The sequence below is a fragment of the Castor canadensis genome, chromosome X, assembly GCF_047511655.1.
Source record: "Castor canadensis chromosome X, mCasCan1.hap1v2, whole genome shotgun sequence".
In the NCBI taxonomy this organism is placed as follows: Eukaryota; Metazoa; Chordata; class Mammalia; order Rodentia; family Castoridae; genus Castor; species Castor canadensis.
This window is the reverse complement of record NC_133405.1, coordinates 90,780,859-90,803,276: the sequence shown is the minus strand read 5'-3', so window position 1 is coordinate 90,803,276 and position 22,418 is coordinate 90,780,859. Positions and strand designations below refer to the sequence as shown.

At 41.2% G+C, this 22,418-nt stretch overlaps 1 protein-coding gene across 3 annotated transcripts in view; it reads left to right on the top strand.

The window, feature by feature from the left end:
- Maged1 (MAGE family member D1) overlaps positions 1–20,590 on the top strand; it is a 79,698-nt gene extending 59,108 nt beyond the window's left edge. Inside the window, exons 1-13 of one of the 3 annotated variants that reach the window (XM_074062808.1) lie at positions 12,172–12,354; positions 12,895–12,968; positions 13,627–14,346; positions 15,298–15,966; positions 16,089–16,152; positions 16,373–16,452; positions 16,598–16,689; positions 16,917–16,996; positions 17,088–17,130; positions 17,398–17,460; positions 18,042–18,156; positions 19,829–20,214; positions 20,383–20,590. In XM_074062808.1, the coding sequence (XP_073918909.1) occupies positions 12,924–12,968; positions 13,627–14,346; positions 15,298–15,966; positions 16,089–16,152; positions 16,373–16,452; positions 16,598–16,689; positions 16,917–16,996; positions 17,088–17,130; positions 17,398–17,460; positions 18,042–18,156; positions 19,829–20,206 (2,349 nt within the window). In that variant the 5' untranslated portion in view covers positions 12,172–12,354; positions 12,895–12,923 and the 3' untranslated portion in view covers positions 20,207–20,214; positions 20,383–20,590. Of the gene's footprint in view, positions 1–12,171; positions 12,355–12,894; positions 12,969–13,626; positions 14,347–15,297; positions 15,967–16,088; positions 16,153–16,372; positions 16,453–16,597; positions 16,690–16,916; positions 16,997–17,087; positions 17,131–17,397; positions 17,461–18,041; positions 18,157–19,828; positions 20,215–20,382 lie in introns of those variants that run through there. The other 2 variants (XM_074062809.1, XM_074062810.1) reach the window with 2 other exon arrangements.
- Positions 20,591–22,418: the final 1,828 nt, after the last annotated feature.

The window sequence follows — 22,418 nt, the reverse complement described above, 5'->3', positions numbered from 1 at the left end:
AAATGGCATGAGAATGTGTGAAAGGAGTTTTGGAGGATGATTGTAGCCTTTATAGTGGGGATATGGGCTGTATATGTGATAGTGGGTGTGGTTGGATACTGTTCAAAAGTGTAGAGATTGAGTAATTGTGACTATGCGTGATGGAGATGGTGTGTGTGATAATGTGGGTTAATTACAACCAGTTGTATTTGATAGCTTATATCATATCAGTGTGTGTTTAATCTGCCACTGTGACACATGTTTGCCACTTTCTGCAGCTAAAAGCATTGTAATAATAACCAAGGTTTATTTAATAAGGAAGGTGGAATGTTGGGTAGGATATATCCAGAAGAGAGGGAGAGGTTTAAACTGTGGGAGAAAGTATAATTAATAAATCAAAATTGTAGATGTGATAACACACAGAACGTAGGGTCCAACAACATCATATGACTTGAGATGCTGGGGATATCATGGTTATCAAAAATAGACATGCTTGTATGGAACTTGCTGCCTTGTGAAGAAGACAGACCCTGATGCTACTGTTGTAGGTACTGTGGAAGTGGGGGGGAGCAGTATGTGGCTCTGTCAATAGATTTAGAGAGGGTTTAACTTAATCAAGGAGATAAAGGTAGAAGGAAATGATGATGGAGATTAAACTAGAAGACAGATCCAGAGTCTGACTGGTTTTAGAGTAGATGGGTGGGATGGGGGCAAGTATTCCTGGAAGAGCAAACCACATGAATAAAGACACTTATGCTCTATTTGTTTTTAAAATTTATTTCATCTATAATATTTTCTGTTGTTATGTCTTCAAGTTCATTATTAATCTAGTGTATTTTCATCTCAAATATTATCATTTTATATCTAGATGTATGATTTAGACCTTATTAAATATATCTCATGTTTTTACTTAGCATGAGCATTCTTTCTTCTAGCATTTTGAATATGGAATATTGTAATAATAACTTTTAATGAGCTTACCTGCTAGGTATAACATTATTGTAAGTTCTAGATCAGTTTGCATTGCTTGATTTTTTTTTCTCCTTATGAATAGGTCAGTTAAATCTTTTTTAAGATTTGCTAAGCAGGACTACAGAAGAGTTTTGCCTAAAGCTTATTAGCCCCAACTGCTGAGCCCATCTGAACACTCCATGTCACAAAATTTAAGAGGTTAGGAGGTTTTTTGTTCTAGCTGATGGGAATTGACAAGGTCTCCAGACCTGTTTGAGCATCTGGTACTTGTTTCCTCTAATCCTTTTGGCACTTATCCCCACTAATCCTCTCAGGTGGTTCTTTCCCCAACGTCTGATAATTTTCTTTTATAAATTCACTGATCGATATTCTGTTGAATATTTAGTGGCACTCCTTCATCTCCGGAGTGCTCCCTGTGTAGCATCCCCCACCTTTTTTTATACGTGTGAGCCACCACACCTGGCCTTAGTAATTCCATTTCTAATAATATGTCATACGGAAACAATTGGAGATATTAAGAGAAAAAAAATCTCCACAATGATAATCTAATGAACAAAAATAAATGTACATAGCATTTTTGTTATTTAATCCAGTAGGTAAATTTATATGATAGAGTGTTATATAATTATTATAAAGAAATTTGAATAATTTGAATTTGAAAAATGTTATGTCAAAATAATTGTGATAGAACACTGTGATATGTACAAAAGAATCTCAGCTGATGTGCATTAGTCACAATTGTTCATGTGAGGATGGAGTGGGAATAGACAATATCCTTACATTTTTCAGATGATCTTTGTTTCATAAAATGAAATCAAGAAATTTCATAAGCTGGATTTTGTGAGGACTTTTCTGAGTCCAGCTACATGTCTGTTAAAATCATTAATGATCTATGATTGTCAAATTAAGTGGTTTGTAAGTTTTATACTTATGTTCAGTATTGAGAACAAATACGGTACTAAATCATATTCGAAGCATCTGAGAGCTTCAGATATACGTGTTTTATAGTGCAAATGAGAGGAGCTCTATGTCACAAAATACCACGAGCCAAATCATCCAAAGGCATAGAAAACAAACATCCTTTTAGGGGGGGTTGAGGTACATTGAGGTTCTACGTATAGGCTTCCTCCCCTTGTCTCTTGAAACTTTTACTTATTAATGGAATGTGCCTTGCTATGATGTAACTACTTAAGCTGTAATTTATTTAAGTCTGTGCCAAATTGAATTTAATATAATTTTAAGATGTCACGTTGCCTGCTGTCATGATTCAACATTTGATCTTAGCTAAAAGGCCAAGAAACAGTGCCTGCTGTCATGATTGAAATTGGCACTAAAAAACCCAGTAAAGTTTCTTGAAATTCTGGAAGCCTGTTTTCTTTATATTAGAATGAGGTTCATTACTGTTCAAAAGCAGGTAACACAAGTATTTTTGCTCATCATTATTTGTCTAGCACTTATCACAATGCATAGCACCTAGTAGGCATATATTAAAAATATTTTTAAATTCTTCTACAAATGTAAATAAATAAGATAAAATCATGTTTGCTTCAGTCCAGAAAACATGGAAGAGAGAGTTTAGAACTCCGAAGTGTCAATTTTGAGGCACCATAATATTTTATATTTGTGTACATGTATATTATCAATGTAGAGGTTTCAAAAAGTACTCATTGTTCAATATGATTATTCTATCATTTGGTTAGAAAGGAGTGTTATAATCTCATAATATGATTTTGGTTTTATTATTTCTTCTTGAATAGCTGTTAAATTGTGGTTTAAGTGAACTTTGTTTTACCTGATAGTAACATGTCTAATATTATTACATATTCTTTGTTTAATATTTATGCCATAACTCCTTCCATGTCTTTATTTTCATCCTTAATGTACCTCTACATTTGATATTTCTCTTGTATGTCGTTGTTCAATAATGGAAAAATGTATCACATATATTTCCTTTGATTACAGAACTCCAGAATATTTTGTAATTCAGATTTCATTTCCTCTTTGAAGGATAGCTCCATCCATTCCAGTTTCTGCCCTAAATAATTTTCCTTCTGCCTGAAGAAAATATTAACAATTCTTGCAAGACAGGTCTACTGGTAGTGAATTCATTCAGTTTTTGTTCATCTAAAATAGTCTGTATTTCTCCTTTATTTCTTTCCTTCTTCACTTTTGAAAGATACTTTTATTATATATAGAAATTTGGGTTGGTTGGGCTTTTGTTTGTTTTCTTTTAACAGTTAAATTTTTTTCCTACATTCTCTCCTTACTAGCATGGTTTCTGTGAAAGTCACCTCCAATTCTTATCCTTGTTCCACTGTAAGTAGGATGTTTGATGTTTTTCAAACTTCCTGGATCTTCAGTTTTTGGTGCCTGTCGTTAGTTTTGGAAAACTCTTAGCCGTTTATTATGTGCAGTTTCTTCTGCTCCATTCACTTTCACTTTTCCTTCTGATGTTCCAGTTATACATATGTAACTCTACATTTGCTTATCATACCTTCAAGATTTCAGGAGGGGTGATTTGCCCTGAAACTTAATTTCTCTTGACAGGTTAAAAAAGCCATAGATTTTTAGTTTTTCTTCACCCTTGTCATTGATGCTTTTCAAGGCTTAGCCTCCAGCCTCACATTGATTGTGTGGGGACGAAAAGCATAGGGAAAGCAAGGAATCAGTGGATATTGTGGGTTCCTGAATAAAGGTAACCCTAGGCCCTCTCTTCAAAGAATGAAAAGAAACCCTATGTAGTGTAATTTTGTGTGAGTTGGTGCTTAGCATGAGTGAGGCCCTTTGAGGCCCTGAGTCAGAGAGAGGAGAGAGAGAGAGAGAGAGAGAGAGAGAGAGAGAGAGAGAGAGAGAGAGAGAGAGAGAGAGAGAGAGAAATATGTCTGATGAACATAGATGCAAAAAGTTCAACAAAATAATAGCAAATTAAATCCAACAACATAGAAAAAGTTATACACCATTATCAGTGTATGCTTGACCATTCCATGTATGGTTTGACATTCATAAACAAGTCAATATAATCTACCATATCAACAAGCTAAAGAATAAAAATCATATTGTATTGATTGGAGAAAAATTATTGGAGAAAATCCAACAACCCATTTATTACAAAAACTGTCAACAACCCAGTAGTAGAGGATAACTTCTTTAAAACAAACAATTTACATTAAACCTTCAGCTATCATCAAAATTACTGGTAAGAGACTGAATGATTTCTCCTCATGATCAGGAATAAGGGAATGACGCATGCACTCACCATGCATCATTAGTATTGGAAATTCTAATAACCTCAGTTAAGAAAGAAAAGAAAAATCAAACAGATCAGCAAGAAAGAAATAAAATGTACTATATTCAGATATCATGATAGTATTTGTAGAAATTCCCCAAAATCTACCAGAAAATAAAACCTTCCTAGAACTATTGAGTCCAGCAAGGTTATAAGATCAACATAACCATTATCAGTTTTATTTTATATACCTTAGCAAAACAAAAATTAAAAACAGCACCACTTACGATGACTAAACATGAAATTATGTATAAATTAATAAAACATGTACAGGCCTTCTATAATAAAAACCTGTAAAACTTTAATGTAGAAACCAAAGAAGACCAAAATAAATGGAAACATATACTGTTATGTATTGGAACAATCATCATAGGAAAGGTATTAATTCTCCCTAAATTGATGCACAATTTGAGTGTAATTCCTATCAAAATCCCAGCAGGTTTTTGTGTATGTGTGTGTGTGTGTGTACAGGATGATTTCAGAATATAGGGAAAAGACAAAAGAATTGAAAGATAATTTTGAAAAAGAAGAATAAAGTGGGAGAGATCATCCAGATAATTTTGATACTTCATTGTGTTGCAGTAATCAATACTGTGGTATTGTAGATGAATAAGTACAGAAGAGTGAAATGGAATGGAGAACTCAAAAATAGCATCATACTGATTTTTTTTTTAGTTTTGGTTGTACTAGGGTTTGAATTCAAGGCCTGTGCTTACTAGGCAAGCATCCTTAATAATTGAACCACACCTCCAGCACTTTTTGCTTTAGTTTATTTTTCAGATATGGTCATGCATTTTTGCTTGACTTGTCATGGACTATGATCCTCTTTCTACATAGCTGGGACCACAGACCATAGATGTGCATGTTGGATGATGCTTTTTCCCCTGGGCTGGCCTCAAATCATGATCCTGTATATCTCTTCCCTCTGTGTAGCTGGGATTATAGGTCTGCACAACCACACTGGCTTAGTTAACTGATTTTTGACAAAGGTACAAAAACAACTCAGTAGACAAAAGATGTCTTTAAAACAAACTGTGCTTTAGTGATTGGATATCCATAGCTATGACACCACTCCAGAAGAAAATGAACTTCAACCTAAACTTCATACCTCAATAAAATTTTAAAACTAGAGACTGGGGATGAAACTCATTGGTAGAGCATTTGCTGGCAGCACTTCCTGTCATACCTACTGCCCTGGGTTCAATTTCTGATACCTCATAACAAAACAAAAACTTAAAACAAAAAAAAAACCTTTAAAACTACATGAATAACAGACTTAAATGTAAAAATTAAAATTATAAGACTTTAGAAGATAGAAAATAGGAAGAAATCTTCAGATGCTAAGCCTTGTTGAAAAGTTCTTAGAAATGACATAAAAACATTTTTTAATCTATTTATTTTGTAGGGTTTTTTTTTTTTGAGATAGGGTCTTGTTATGTTGCTCATGCTGACCTGGAACTTGGCTTTGTAGCATAGGCTGGCTTCAAATTCAAGATCCTGCTATTTTGGCCTTCCAAGTGTGGGATTACAGATATACGCTACCATGCCTGGCTCACTCACTATCTTGAAAAAGAAAAAGGACATCAATAAATTGGACTTCCTTAAAATTAAAACTTTTGCTATGTAAAAAACTCTTATTAAAGGGATGAAAAGGCAAGCTATAAACTGAGATGAAACATTTGCAAACTACATATTTGACAAAGGATTCATATGTATATATATATATATATAAATGCTCAAGAGTCAACATTTTTATAAAAGCGAAAAAGCAAAGAATCCAATTAGAAAATGGGCAAAAGACCTGAAAAAGGAGGATATCAAAAAAGCATATGAAAGGATAATTCAAAACAGTTATCCATTGGAGAAATCAATGTTAAAAACCACAGTGAAATATTATACACGCCTCTTGCTAACAAATTCTGGCAACAGATGCTGGCAAGATTTGGAGAAACCAGATCACTGTCTTATTATGGATGGAATGTAAAATTGTACAACAATTTTAGGAAAGGATAGTGTTTTCTTGTAAAACTAACATGCACTTACTATAAGATCAAGCAATTACACTCCTGGGCATTTATCCCAGAGAAATTGTAACTGATGTGTACACACACACACACACGCACGCATGCACGCGTTTCTTGTAAACAAATGTTTATAGTTTTATTCATAATAGCTACAAAGTGGAAATGACCTAAATGATTTTCAAATGAATGACTAGTTAAACCAGCTGTAGTTCTTCTGTGCCATGGAATAGTACTCAAAAATAAAAAGGAACAAGCTATTGAAACACACAATTTGGGTGCATTGTGTTGGATGTGCAAAAAGCCAGTCTTAAAATGTGACCTATTTCGTGATTCAGTTTTTATAACCTTGAAATGATAAAATTGTAGGGGTGAAAAACACATTAGTGACTGCCTGGGATTATGGTTGATGGTGGGAGAGGAGGGGTGGGTGTGACTTTATTATTATTTTTCTTTCTTGTATTTTATCATTTTTACATTTACTTATATGTGTATACATTGTTTGGGCCACCTCACCCATGCGCCGCCCCCCACCCCGTTCTCCGATTTTGTTGAAGAGACAACATAAGAGATAATAATACAGTGTTTTTGCTAGTTTGAGATAAAGATAGCTATACAGAGAGATTCCTAGTGTTGCTTCCGTGCACTTTTGTATTATAGCAACCCACAGTGGTTCATCTCTACCAGACTTCTTCACTACTTCATAGTCCCCTTCCCATAGTGGCCTCGGCCAGTTTAAGATTACTGTATTTACTCTTCTACAGTGAGCACATCAACCACATTCAAGTTTTAGGGGTTTTTTTTTTCCTTTCCCTATAACTCCCATGCACATTCTCCTCTTAGTGTATGACCCATGTCCAATAATATTACTGATTTGTTTTGGGTCTATAATCTGCATATGAGGGAGAACATGCAATTTTTGACCTTCTGAGCCTGGCTAACTTCACTTAAGATGATGTTCTCCAGTTCCATTCATTTACTTGCAAATGACAAAATTTCACTATTCTTTGTGGCTGAGTAAAATTCCATTGTGTATAAATACCACAGTTCCTTAATCCATTCATGGGTAGTGGGGCATCTTGACTGTTTCTATAGCTTGGCTATTGTGAATAGTGCTGCAATTAAACACGGGTATGCAGGTGCCTTTGTAATAGCCTGAGTCACATTCCTTCAGGTACATCCCTAGGAGTGGTATTGGTGGATCATATGGCAGATCTATGTTTAGGTTTTTGAGAAGCCTCCATATTGTTTTCCAAAGTGGTTGTACTAGCTTACATTCCCACCAGCAGTGTATGAGGGTTCCTTTTTCCCTGCATCCTTGCCGACATTTGTTGTTGGGGGTGTTCTTGATGCTAGCTATTCTAACAGGAGTGAAGTGGTTAGTACACAAAAGATCAGGGAATACTCTGGAAGCAATAGGTATAGGCAAGGACTTCCTGAGTAGAACTCCAGCAGTCCAGCAACTAAGAGAAAAGATGGACAAATGGGACTACATGAAATTAAAAAAGCTTTTACACAACAAAAGAAATGGTCTCTAAATTGAAGAGACCATCCACAGAGTAGGAGAAAATATTCGCTGGCTATACATCAGACAAGGGACTGATAACCAGAATATATGGGGAGTTCAAAAAACTAAGCCCCCCCAAAATTAATGAACAAGTAAAGAAGTGGACAACTGAACTAAACAGAACTTTTTCAAAGGAAGAAGTCCAAATAGCCAAAAAACGTATGAAAAAATGCTCACCATCCCTGGCCATAAAGGAAATGGGTGTGACTTTAAATGGGGATTATGAGGAAAATCTTTGTGATGATGCAGTAGTTCTATATTTTGATTGTGTGGTGATTGTAGAGACCCCCCACATGTCACTTTATCACTGATATAGAATTATCAGTGTTTTGATGTCATTGTCTTTGGTTTTGATTTTGTACTACAGTTACATAGATGTAATCATTGGGGAAGTGGATGGAGGGTACATGGGACCTGTCAATACTATCTTTGTAATTTCCTATGTAACTCTTCCAAAATAAAAAAGTTTTAACATACTTTAAAAGCAGTAAAATTAACAAAATGTTGCTCAAAGCAGCTACTGCTCCCACTACCACAACTATGGCAATGAATTCCATCATTGCAGGTATTTTGAGAAAGGGTCTGACTCTGTAGCCCAGACTAGTCTCAAACTTACGATCCTCCCACTGTGTTCTCCCCAGTACTGGGGTTACAGGCATGTCTTCATTCCTCTCCCATTGTTGCATTTTTAATCATGCTTTTCTGACAGAGTTAGGTGGGAGTTGTGACTGTATAGTGATAAGATTGACTCAGCAGGTTTGGAGTGGTCAGACCCTGGGCATTCAAAAGCAAAATGTCTTTTACAAAGAAAGGTCTGGGTTTTGACCATCTCTTGGGAGATAACCTATAATCTCTTGGGATATTTTGCCTGATCAGAGTGCATTTGTTTGCATGGGGCCTTGAACCATACCAGATATTTTATGCTAATAGCATGGTTTATGGTGGGAACTTTAGGCCAAGAGGTATTAGTTTGACCTCTGGATAGTATGAGACTTAGTAAGGTCAGTCATGAAGGTGCTCCATGCTTTCTGACCAACTCTATGCCTGTTTGAGTGACACCCCCCACCCCCAAATAAAATCCCTGGGAACCAAGGCTTAGATAAACTTCCCAGGCTGATAATACTCTTTACATGTTTTCAGACATTGTTGGGAAAATTCAGCACAGGCCATTACAACTTGTTTGGGAGAGGACAACTGAAATCATGCTTCATCTTTTTTGTACTCTGCCCTATGCACCTTTTACCTTTGTTGACTTTAATCTCTATCCTTCACTATAATAAGCCATATGAGTAACATCTTTTTGAGTTCTGTGAGTACTTCTAGTGAATCATTGACTCTGACAGTAGTCTTTAGGAGCTTGCCACACTGGTAAATCCTAGATCACATTTCTTAGCTGTGAAGGGGATTTGAAGAAGTGAATATCTGGCCTTTTTGGCTTTTGCAGTTGAACCTATTGTATAATCTGAAGTATATATGGTGTATATATTTATAAGATGGGAAAAATATTGAACTACATTGGGCCCTAAGAGTTTTTAGTAAGATATGTAGGACTGCATAAAGAACTCTGAAAAAATAATAAGACACAGACAACCCTTCCCCGCAAAATAGGTAAAATACTTGCATACACACTTTACAAGAGAAATCTGTTTACTACTGTATAAAACTGTGTTCTACTACATTACTTTATCAGAAATATAAATTAAAACCACAAGGAAAGGGCTTGTAATATGAAACACTGTAAAGTATTTCATTCTTTCTTTCAGGCATGTGGTAACAGAAAGAAAAAACATCAGGCTTCAAAATAATGATATACAAAAGTCCTGAAACTAAAATGAATGTCTGGTTTTGGGAAATGCTTGACTATATTGTGGTACATGCAGCCATTTAAAAGAAAGAATTGAATCAGAGGTAAATTGTTAAATAAAATAAATCACGTGCATAAAAGTTTATAATTGATGATCTTAAGTCTTGTAAAACAACAAAAAAACTTTTATGGCATATAAGTATATTAAAATGCTATTAACAGTGCATATGTGAGGAGGAAGAAGTAAAAGATAAATGGGAAGTAGTACACAAAACAATGTAATTTAAATATTTATGACATCAATAATCTCATTATGTAAGAATATGTAAGTATATATGCATAATGTAGTGAGATTTAGAGTGATCACTTAATTTGTAAAATATATAGTGTTTAATTTTTAATGATGTATATGTATTATTTCTATAATGAATATATATTATTTGAGGATAATAAGATAATTTTGGAAAAATGCTTCATAGGTTTCTTGCTTGAGGAAAGGGTAAATAGGGTGATTCATTCATTCACTCACCAAACATTTATTGATCATATAAAATGACCCAGGCATTATTCTAGGTTCTGGGAATACAATAATGACTAAAACAGAAAACAATCCATAAGGCTAAGGCGATTACATTCTAATGTGGAGGGCAGGACATAATTGCGTTACATGGTGGAGAGGATGATCTATCTATCTATCTATCTATATGTTTAGTACTTGTTAATTTTGAGAAAAGTGAGAAATGTCCCATTGGAGAAGTGAGGTTGGGAGTTGGATTACAGATCTGGAATGCATAGGCCAAGTCAGGACTTGACATACCAATATGGAAGCAGGCAGCACATAAAATGGCATTTTGGACCTGCTTTCTTGAGTCTGATCACGTTCCACTGCAGACACTTTACAGAGGAAGTGCTGAGGAAAAACAGGCAGCTGACAGGGAGGTTGCTATGCAACAGATGAGGAAAGTCATCCAGTCAGGCAGAATTGATGCTGGCCCTTGGGGACCAAATGCTGCAGTCCTTCCTAGCATTAGTTTCCTTTCATATGCAGGCTCCTAGCTGAACAAATGAGAAATGCATATAGATCTGCCTTGGATTTTGGAAAAGTATCAGTTCAGTTTGAGTCACCCCACATCTGTGTATCTTTTTCTGCATTTGTGATTTTCTCCAGTTGTTCTGGAAGCACCACAGCCTGTGTGTCCTTGGACAGGACCCATTTACTGTGCTTCCCACTTTGCATACTGAAAAACCAGGCTCAGAGAAGTTGAGTGACCCAAGGAGACTAACAATCAGGGTCAGACAGGCTAGGCTCTCTTTCCCTGAAGCCAAGCCCAGCCCAGCCTCTTTCTGTAAGACCATGGCAGCCCCAGGCCAAACCCTGTAAGGGAGTAGGGCAAACATTTACTCTGAACCAGAGCTTGCCATGGCAGACACACAAGAATCTGATTGTCCTGGCAGCTCCAGTGAGCACCAACCGGAAAGGCCTGAGGGGCAGTGTGACTGTGTCACTCGTAAGGAGATACCTGGCAGTGGGAGCACAGAGTGAACCCCAAGGAGCAAGTTCCACACTTGGATGGCCCCACATAGAACTCAGAGCTTGTGCTTAGTTAGGCCTCCTAGAAAGCAAACCTTCTTCACTTGGGGCAGATGTTGGGGTGGGGTATGTCTGTCACTCTAGTGAGGAGAGGGGAGCATGCCTTGCTCTGTCCCCTGACTGACACTAGCAAAACATGGGCATTGCAATCAGGAAAACCCAGGCCCAGATTTTGCCTTTTCTGTTTACTGGCTCAGTGACCTCCTCTGGGTGGTGCACTGTGTTTGTGCCTCAGCTTCCTGGTCTCTGAAATGGGGATGCTGACAGCGGCCTCCCAGTAGTGTTGACAGGAAAGCCAGTTCCAACACAGGTCCTGCTATGATATACAAAGTATTTCCTACCTCCCCTCAGCCCACATTTCATAAAATGTTTCCATGGCTAGAGCTGGAAAAAAAGGCATAAGAAAATCTAATGTTCTGATTCTGGGAGCTAGTACGTAGTGTGTGGGTTGGGGGTGGAGGTTATGTAAAGTGTGCCCAGCACACACCTTACTACCTCCAGTGGATGTATGTTTTCCTGCCTTCTCCTTTCCTGTGTTTGGACATAGTAGAAGTCTTTGACTTGTAGCTGTAAGAGACCCCCTATAGAGACCTCTTTAATTGTGACTTAAAAGGTGCTGGGCAAGCGGGTGGAGATACTTGAGTACCTCACAGTAGAGGCTTTGATTGGGGGAGGGACATAGCAAAGACGCAGTGCGGAAAAGGTAGGGGGCTCTTGTGTGGGATTAGGGGTGGGACCAAAAGGCATAGCTTGTCTGCTGGGGGGAGAGGATGTAGAAAAATGGGAGGAACCTTTGTACACCGCGGACCTGGTTGGTGATGGGGTGGTGTGTTGGCAAGGGGGCGGGACCTCTTTCCAGTGCACATGCGCATCATGGTCTCCAGAATGAAGCTTTTGTTGGGAAAGCAGGAGGGACTTTTATTTGGTCGGTTAGGTCTTGCGCATGCGCGCCGCGTCTTGAGGCGGTGGGTGGTATATTAGGCGAAGAGGCGGGGTCGCCTAAGCTGCCGCGCTGGCATTTTCTCCTGGACAGGGAGAGAGTGCGGCTGCTGAGAGCCAAGCACAGCAATCCCGATCCTCTGAGTCGTGAAGAAGGGAGGCAACGAGGGGGTTGGGGTTGGGGCCGGAGGCAAGGTGAGATTAGCCCCCAGACAGGGCATCTGCCCCCTGGTGCGGCCCCCGCATTTTTATCCCAATCCTTTTATCCCGGATTCTGACTCCCCTTCCACTGCCTAAATTCCAAATCACATTACCCACCCGATCCATCGTGACTTAAAACCCCCGTTCGTTCTCCGAACCCATGTCCAATCCCTCCCACCGTTCCTCACAGAATCCTCCAGAGATTTCTCGACCTCGATCTGTAACAACTCCTCTGATTCAAAACCTCCATTAAACTTCCTAAATGTGAATCCACCCCCACCCCCACCCCGATCTCTGGATTCAGAGCTCTCAATCTGCTTTCCGAAACCCGATTTGAAGCTTCTTGTCAGCTTGTGGTGATTCCGAATCACCGTAGGGACGTTCGTTCACTTTTCCCGCCTGGATCCAGAGCGTTTCGCCTCACATCCAGCGCTTCATCCGCCCGTACAAACCACACCCCCACCCCCCCCCAATTCAACCTCTTGTATTTGCCTTCTGTAGTATGATACCTAGCTCCTCTCCCACAACCCCCAGGCTCCACTCTTGCCAGAGGGACAGGAGCCATGGCTCAGAAAATGGACTGTGGTGCGGGCCTCCTCGGTTTACAGGTGAGATACCCGCTCCCCACCCACCATTTTCCCGGCGTGCAGTCCCTGTCTACCCCCGCTTCGGGCCCGTTAATCGCCCCAATGCCCGGATCCCTTTTTTCTTTTTTTTCGTTTTGTGCCTAGACTTTGTTAGCTTTCAGATTACCAACGTTTATCGAATGGGGGAGGGGCGTCCCTTTTCAGCCTTGAGTCCCTGCTCAGAGAAAGGGGAGACCCTGTTAGTCAGGGCAATCTGCCCAGAGAATGCGGGTTGGGTAAGAAACCATTTTTTTTCCACAGTCCTGACGCGTGTGGAGCAGTTTGTCGTGCCCTCCTCCTACCTCCCGACCCTCCCTTCTGCCTACGTTCTCCATTTGGTTCCATCCCCCTTTATCCTCCTGAACTCCTGGCTGCAAGTCAAGCCTCCAAGGCTCTCTTCTAAGCCCACTGAATGTTAAGCGCCACCCCACCCCTCACCTTGCTCCTGCCCATCCCCCACCCTTACCATGTTTCTACCCGGCCCTCCTCCCTTTGACCTTTGTTTGCTCCCTAGGTGTCTGTCTCAGCCCTCGGTTTCTGCATCATCCTTTGCCTGGAACTCTCGTGCTGCCCACACCTGGCCTCCTGCTCAGAGTTCTGAGACCCAGAAATTAAATTTTACCCCCTCCTGTGTTTGCAGGCTGAGGCCTCTGTGGAAGACAGCGCTTTGCTTATGCAGACCTTGATGGAGGCCATCCAGATCTCAGAGGCTCCACCTACCAACCAGGGCACAGCAGCTGCCAGCTGCCAGAATGCTAGTCCCCAGAGTTCACAGCCCCCAACTGCCAACGATATGGCTGACATTGAGATTTTAGCAGCTGCTGCTAGGCCTAAAACAACTATTAAAGCCCAGAATGTTACTAAAAAAGGGCCAGATAGTGCCTATGATTTCTCTCAAAATGTCAAAGAGATGCCCAACACTCAGCCTAAGGCAGCCTTGAAGTCCCAGAATGCCAGCCCAAAGGGTCCAAATGCTGCCTATGATTTTTCCCAGGCAGCAACCACCGGTGAATTAGCTACTAACAAGGCTAAGGTGGCCTTTAAGGCCCAGAATACCACTACTAAGGTGGGCCCCAATGCCACCTACAATTTCTCTCAGACTCCCAATAGCAATGAGATGGCCAATAATAACCAGCCTAAGACAGCCTTCAAGGCATGGAATGATACCACTAAAGCCCCAATAGGTGATTACCAGACCCAGAATGTAATCCAGGCCAAAATGGCCACTTCGCAGGGTGACATAGAGACCAACCCAGGTTTCTCTGAACCTGATGGTGCAGCTGCACAGACATCAGCAGATGGTTCCCAGACTCAGAATCTGGAGTCCCGGACTATAATTCGGGGCAAGAGGACTCGAAAGGTGAGATCCCTGCTAGCTTCACTTTCTGTCTGTTCCCTCCTTTTTTGAGGTTCATTTGTTCTAAATAAAACAAAAGTTGATAAATTCAGATATGCTGTAGTGGATGTTGAGGTGAATGCTTATTTTTGTTTTGAGTGTCCACAGATTGATGGACAGTTAATACATGGACCCAGATAATATATACTATCTATGTGTAATTCATTTTACACTTTGATTGCAGTTATCATGTGTTAGGTCTTGAGCTAGGCACACAGGTTATCTCATTAAATCTTAAAGGTACCTCGTACTAGCTAGGGATCATAGTCTTAATTTTTTGTTGTTGCTCTTGGCAGGACTGGGGTTTGAAATCAGGGCCTTGTGCTTACTAGCATTGTACCACTTGAGCCATGCCCCCAGCCCCTTTTGCTTTAATTTTTAGCTAAAATTAAATTTTTCCCTGGGCTGGCCTTGGACTGGGATCATTCTACCTCCACTTCTGGCATAGCTGGGATCACAGGCATGTACACCCCTATGCCTGGTTTGTTTTTTGAGACAGTGTCTCACTTTTTTTTGGGGGGGGGGGCTGGTATTGAACTATGGTTCGCCTATCTCTCCTTCCCTAGTAGCTGGGATCACAGGCATGTGACATGGTACCTAGCCCCACAGTCTCAATTTTACAGAAAAGGAAACTAAATGAAGTGATTTGAGTTGATTGTTCAGGGTGATTATAGGCAGAACCAGTGGTGGACATAGGAAGAGGAGAAACCTCATGCCCCAACCTTGGCTTGCTTTTGGCCTGGTTTGGAGATGAAACTCCTACCTGGAAGACAGTAAAAGATAAGCACTGAGGGTAATCAGTGGCTGTGGGTGAGGCTGTCACTACAGGTGAGGGCTTAGAGGACCTTCTGGAGCAGATAGGGTAAACACACAGACCAACTAGTGACTGAACTTTTCTTCTTTCTGATGATGCAGATTAATAACTTGAGTGTGGAAGAGAACAGCAGTGGGGATCAGAGGCGGGCCCCACTGGCTGCAGGAACCTGGAGATCTGCACCAGTTCCAGTGACCACTCAGAACCCACCTGGTGCACCTCCTAATGTGCTCTGGCAGACTCCACTCGCTTGGCAGAACCCATCCAGCTGGCAAAACCAGACAACCAGGCAGACCCCACCAGCACGTCAGAGTACTCCTGCTAGGCAGACTTCAACAGCCTGGCAGAACCCAGTTGCTTGGCAGAATCCAGTAATCTGGCCAAGCCCTGTGATCTGGCAGAATCCCGTGATTTGGCCAAACCCCATTGTCTGGCCCAGCCCAGTTGTCTGGCCAAACCCCATGGCCTGGCAGAATCCACCTGGATGGCAGACCACACCTGGATGGCAGACCCCAGCAGGTTGGCAGGGCCCTCCAGACTGGCAAGGCCCTCCTGATTGGCCAATGCCTCCTGATTGGCCACTGCCTCCTGATTGGTCATTTCCCACTGACTGGCCAATTCCACCTGACTGGATCACTGCAGATTGGCCAATTCCACCTGATTGGCAGAACCTGCGACCCTCACCTAACCTGCGACCATCTCCTAACTCACGTGCCTCACAGAACCCAGGTGCCCCACAACCCCGAGATGTGGCTCTTCTTCAGGAAAGAGTAAGAGCTGTACCTTTCTACTCACTTTTTTCTTCTGCTCTTTTTTGTTACTGTTGTCCTTTCATTTATAATCCATCAACTTTTCTGCAAATATAACTAATGATTTCTTTCTCCTTCCCCAGGCAAATAAGTTGGTTAAGTACCTGATGCTTAAAGACTACACAAAGGTGCCCATCAAGCGCTCAGGTAGGCATCTAGTGCCCCCTCTCTGAGCTCTGCTCTCACTATGGTCTGTTGGCATCCCTTTGCTTATACGTCTCTTCTTCTGTCCCCTCCCTTGCTTCACTGGTTCTTCCTTTTCCAACCTTGAGGACCTTGGCTATGCTACTCACAGTAGGGCTGGAAAAAGGGGACTACTGCTGCGTGGCCCCAACTCAGTTCAAATTCTCCCTCTTCTCTCCTACAGAAATGCTGAGGGATATCATCCGAGAATACACTGATGTTTATCCAGAAATCATTGAACGTGCATGCTTTGTCCTGGAAAAGGTAAGAAGGCAACTATGAGGGACCTGAAAGAATCATGGATTCATACTAGGTGTTTAGGACCAGTCTCATTGGGAGCTGAGTTACTGGATATGGGTAGGTTATGTTAGGTTTTATAATTTCATAGTCTGTTTTCTTTCCCTTGTAGAAATTTGGGATTCAACTGAAGGAAATTGACAAGGAAGAACACCTGTATATTCTCATCAGTACCCCAGAGTCCCTGGCTGGCATACTGGGAACGTAAGATGGGAAGGGAGGTGGAAAATGGCCTTTCTCAGTGATGCTTTATTTGTAGAAGTTCCAAGAAAGTCAAGGTCCAGGTATTAGTGTTACATAGGAGGTCATGGGTAGAGCTGGGATATAATTTTCCCCTAGCTGAAAGTATTGGAGAAGTTAGACTGGTAAACTGGCTGGGGTGTGCTTTTGCAAATGGCTGCTGAAAATACATTATTTTTGTACTCCTTTAGGACCAAAGATACACCCAAGCTGGGTCTCCTGTTAGTGATTCTGGGCATCATCTTCATGAATGGCAATCGTGCCAGTGAGGGTGAGTAGCTGCACTTGCAGCTGGGGGTTGTCCACAGCCTGATTTCCATGCTCATTTTCTGTGCCTTGTCTCCTCTTGCCTCCCATTGCAGCTGTCCTCTGGGAGGCTCTACGCAAGATGGGACTGCGTCCTGGGTATGATTGGGCTTTCTCATCTCTTGCCTGTTTGAATTGTCCTTTGGCAACAGAGGATGATCTCAGGATTGCATTAACTTGGTGGTCATTGTGGGGGAAGGGGTTCGTTCTGGGGATGTCCAGAGCCCAAGGATGTGACCTGGGTGGGGGGAAACAGTACTGTTCTCATTGCCTCTTTTCATCTCTGACCTTGTGCTGGAAAGCTCTTTGCTTTTCTTTGGGCAAAGTCCTAGTTTTTGATTATGTTCTTTTTTTCTTTATCATCAGGGTGAGACATCCCCTCCTTGGAGATCTGAGAAAACTTCTTACCTATGAGTTTGTAAAGCAGAAGTAAGTGATGCCTAAGGGGCCTTTTCTGGCCCTCATGATTCTGTGTGCTGTTCTGCCTAAGAAAGCCCTTCTTAAGCTTCTTTCTTACACTATTCCTGTACATAGGCTTAAAGAACCACATCTGTACTCTTACAGTGTTTACCGATTTGAATATATTCCTTGAGGTTGGATGTTTCTACAATCTATCTGTCTTATAAGTGAAGCCTGTTCACCATCCTCACAGTAGACATTCTCAAGACTGGGCCAGGCAGAGGCCTTTGTACTGCAATGTAATTATGACAGTGGGTTTATCTGTGGCTCATAGACAAGATTACAAGAACTTGGAGCTAGAGCTTTAGCTGAGGGTGTGAGATTAGTATTGTCCTTTCTGTGACCCCACACAAACCTCTGCCTTGGCTCTGAGTGACTACCTAGAGTAGAATCACTGGTACAGAAATTCAAAGACCTAATTATTAAGTGCACTGATTGTGTTTAGGAATGAGTATGAGGTAAGAGAGTTATCAAATGAAATGAGTTTCAAAATCTGAGATAATTATGCATTCTGCCTGGGTAGGTAGACACAGGCATTTTTGTTCTTTCAGATACCTGGACTACAGGCGAGTGCCTAACAGCAACCCTCCTGAGTATGAGTTCCTCTGGGGTCTCCGTTCCTACCATGAGACTAGCAAGATGAAAGTGTTGAGATTCATTGCAGAGGTAATGGAAGAACTAGTCTAGACTTGTTAGGTTAAGGGATGAGGTACCACTGGCTGGGAAAAGCCCAGAGCAAGAATGATATCCTAGGTATGTTGCTGTTATGTAAGTAATAACACAAGATAGGGTCCTTGATACGTATTTAGGTACTTAGTATACATTAACTAATAGTATTATGGGTTTTGTACTATTTTGTTTTTGTTTCAGGTTTTTAAAATACTATTATTTTTTGCTAAATAGATAACTCAGAAACAGAAAGGCAAATACTGTATGATCTCACTTATATGGGGTATCTAAAAAAAAGTCAAACTCAGCTGAGTGCAGTGGCTTAAGCCTGTAATCCTAGCTACTAGGGAGGTTAAGATCAGGAGGATTGCAGCTCTAGTCCAACCCAGACAAAAAGTTGGTGACACACCCATCTCAACCAATGGCTGGATACAGTGGCATGCACCTGTCATCCCCAGCTACACTGGTAAGCACAAATAGGAGGATCGCAGTACAGGCTGGCCCAGCATAAAGTAAGACCTTATATCAAAAATAGCCAACACAAAAATGACTGGCAGAGTGGCTCAAGTGGTAGCACACCTGCCTAACAAGTGCAAGGCCCTGAGTTCAACTCCTAGTACCACCAAAAAAAAGTCAAACTCAGAGAAGTAACGTTGCCAGGGCCTGTGGTGGGTTGAGGAATGGGAAGATAATTGATTAAGTGGTATGAAATTTCAGTTAGATAAGGTGAATAAGTTCTGGATATAAAATCCAAGATATTGAAAAATAAGTTATTTTTTCCAAGCTTTATTAAGGTACAGTTGATGAATACGAATTCATTTATGGGGTGCAACATAATTTATTTAAGTGTTGACTTTTTTGTTCTTTTATTTAAATTGACTAGTAAAATTTGTACATATCTGTGGATACAATAATGTTTTGATAATAGATATGTATACATTGTAGAATGATTGAATCATACTAATTAAATATCCATCCATTTACATACTATTTTCTGTGGTAAAATCATTTACAGCCAATATCTTAGCAGTTTTCAAATGTATAATTCACAATCATTAACTATAGTCATTATGGTGTACTATAGATCACCAAAACACATTCGCCTTATCTAATTGAAACACTCCTTAACCAGTATCTTCCCATTCCTCACTCTACCCCAGGCTCTGATAACCATTATTCTACTTTATTTTTATTAGTCTTCCTATTTCGATTCTACATATGAGTGAGATCATATAGTATTTGTCTTTCTGTATCTGATTTATTTACTTAGCGTAATGTCCTTCAGTTCAATCCATATTGTCACAATGTGGAGGATTTCGTTTTTGTTTTGTTTTTGGTGGGACTGGTGTTTGAACTCAGGGCTTCACAGCTTACAAAGCAGGTGCTCTACTGCTTGAGCCATACATCCAGTCCATTTTTCTGTGGTTAGTTGGAGATGGGATCTCAAGAACTATTTGCCTGGGCTGGCCTTGAACTGCAATCCTCCCAATCTCAGCCTCCCAAGTAGCTAGGATTGCAGGTGTGAGCCACCAGTGCCCAGCAGGACTCCTTTTTTGAGACTAATAATTTCCATTGTGTACATATACCACATTTTTTGATGGACACTTACATTCATTATATATATTGGCTATATCTTGGTTTGATTTTGTTTTCTATTCCTCGCCTCAAGGTTCAGAAGAGAGATCCTCGAGACTGGACTGCACAGTTCATGGAGGCTGCAGATGAGGCCTTGGATGCTCTGGATGCTGCTGCAGCTGAGGCTGAGGCCCGGGCTGAAGCAAGAACCCGAATGGGGATTGGAGATGAGGCTGTGTCTGGGCCCTGGAGCTGGGATGACATTGAGTTTGAGCTGCTAACCTGGGATGAGGAAGGAGATTTTGGAGATCCCTGGTCCAGAATCCCGTTTACCTTCTGGGCCAGATACCACCAGAATGCCCGCTCCAGATTTCCTCAGACCTTCACTGGCCCCATTATTGGCCCTGGTGGTACAGCCAGTGCCAACTTTGCAGCCAACTTTGGTGCCATTGGTTTCTTCTGGGTTGAATGAGATGTTGGGTAAGTACATCACTTTGGATTTAGCAGTTAGGGTCCTTGGGATATAGGGTTGATGAGGTTGTATTTATGTGCATAAGCTAGGAGTCATATCACTATTTGGTGTTTATGTTCCTCACTATGTAGTATCTATCATTGTTTTTTTTAACTTTTTCTTTCTTATGTTCACAGATATTGCTTATCAGTTGCAATAGTCTTTCCCCTGAGTGAGGCTGAAACCTCAGATCCCTTCTAAACACAGCTATCTAGAGAGCCACATCCTGTTGACTGAAAGTGGCATGCAAGATAAATTTATTTGCTGTTCCTGTCTATTGCTTTATTTCCCTTGTGTGCTGTCAAGTTTTGGTATCAGAAATAAACATTGAAATTGCAAAGTGAATTAGATGTGCTGCCCTTTTTTCTATGTCCAGGAAGATATCAACATATTTATTGGGAGAAGACATCAGCTCTAGGCTGAAGGGCAGATCCACTTTTAACAGAGGAAATGTGGGTAGATCCAGCTACTGGATTGGGAACCAAAAGAGGGGTAAATGAAGTGTTCATGAACCTAAGACTAGTAGTATATTTTATTCAGTAAGTACCATGTAAGTAGCTCTTGTGATAGAATCTGCTGATACATGAGAAATGGAATAGTGGAAGAAACATGACAGTGGTCAGATGGTTGCATTTAAGAAGACAGAAGAGGTAGAATTCCAGGTGATGACAAGTTCCAGAGAGTGAAGTGTTGCAGGGGAGATGAGGGGCCAGTAACTGGATTCCAGGGTGTGTGGGAAGTGAAATAACTCTAGGATGGAGGCAGGAAGAGTATGAACACTATGAGCAGGTGCCAGACTTTCCTCTTTGAGAAAAAATATACCCATAGCCACATTACCCATAAAGAAATTGGCTCCTAAGTACTTTTCCTCCCCATCTCTGAAAATGGAGTTCAGTAGCTTATTCCCATAGGAAGCCCTCACCTTACCCCACCCCAAGGACCATGGCTTTATCACAGAGATAGGGTTTTATGGACAGTGAAGGAGGCCTCACAATGGCCTCTTATCTGCAGAGGGAAAGAAGAGCCTTTGTTGCTTAGAGAAAAAGGACTAAGAAAGCTCCATACAGAGCTAGACAGCCTTTGTCTGTGACCTTGAACAGGAATCTGGCGTGAGCTACCAAGTTCTATACTCGAAGCAAAGCCTTCCCACTGAGGATGAAATTAGACCTAGGCCATAACATCCTTACAAGCCTTGTGGCATCTGGGCATGTGGACAATGGGGGAAGCAGGAGTTCCTGCAGTAGAAAAAAGCAATTTGAGCCCTTGGAAATGGCCCAGTAATGGACAGGCCTTCCTCAGGTTTTCAGGTGATGTCTCCATTCTGAGAAGAGAAAGTTCAGGGTTAATAGGAAGGAGACAGCAGTGTAAGGCCTTAATACTTCCCCTGCCTCTTGTTTGCAGTGCCAAGCCTGGGTCTTGACCCTCTTCTCAGGCAGGCCTAGAGGAATCTCAGCCTGGGGCCTTTTGGGCCATAACTATCCCAGTCTTGTATATCTATGGTGCATTAGGTCTGGCCTGTGAAATACCTAGGATCTTTGCAGCTGTAGTGGCCTTTCTGTGGGGAAGTTGCTTTCACCATGTGCGTGCCCACAGCCAGCTCAGATACAGAGACTTACCTCAGGCCTTTCTGTGTGTGTTCACAGCCTCCACATTCAGTTAGATTGACTCCACCTTGCAACCTTAGAAAATAACAATCCATGTGTCTTCTTTGAGATATCACTCTACTCCCCACCACTGCCTACACCCAGCTCTATACTCTGCGCTGCAGGGAAGGAAATTCAGATAGGCTGTGGAATATGTGGGGAAGATGGCAGGCTTAAGAGGCAGTCAGCAGGGTGTCATCCCAGCTCTGCTCCTGAGTTCTCTGAGCTTCAGTTGCTCATTTGTACATGAGGAAGGTGATCTACGGTGGCCTCTTGGGACCTGCAGTATGTAATATTGTGACTTATGTAATATTAATGGAGCACCATGGGTCTTCCACGCCATGCTTGGTGCAGAAGAAATGGACAAGTTCTAGGCCACTGCTCAGGTAGATAATAGGCAGATAATCCTGGATGAGTGTGGCCTTGTCAGGTGTGACTTTAGAGGGGACTGTACTCTTTGGCAAGAGAGATTTGAAAAGTGAGAGGGAAGTGATGCATGGCAATTCTCCATTCCTGGGTTTGAAGATGGA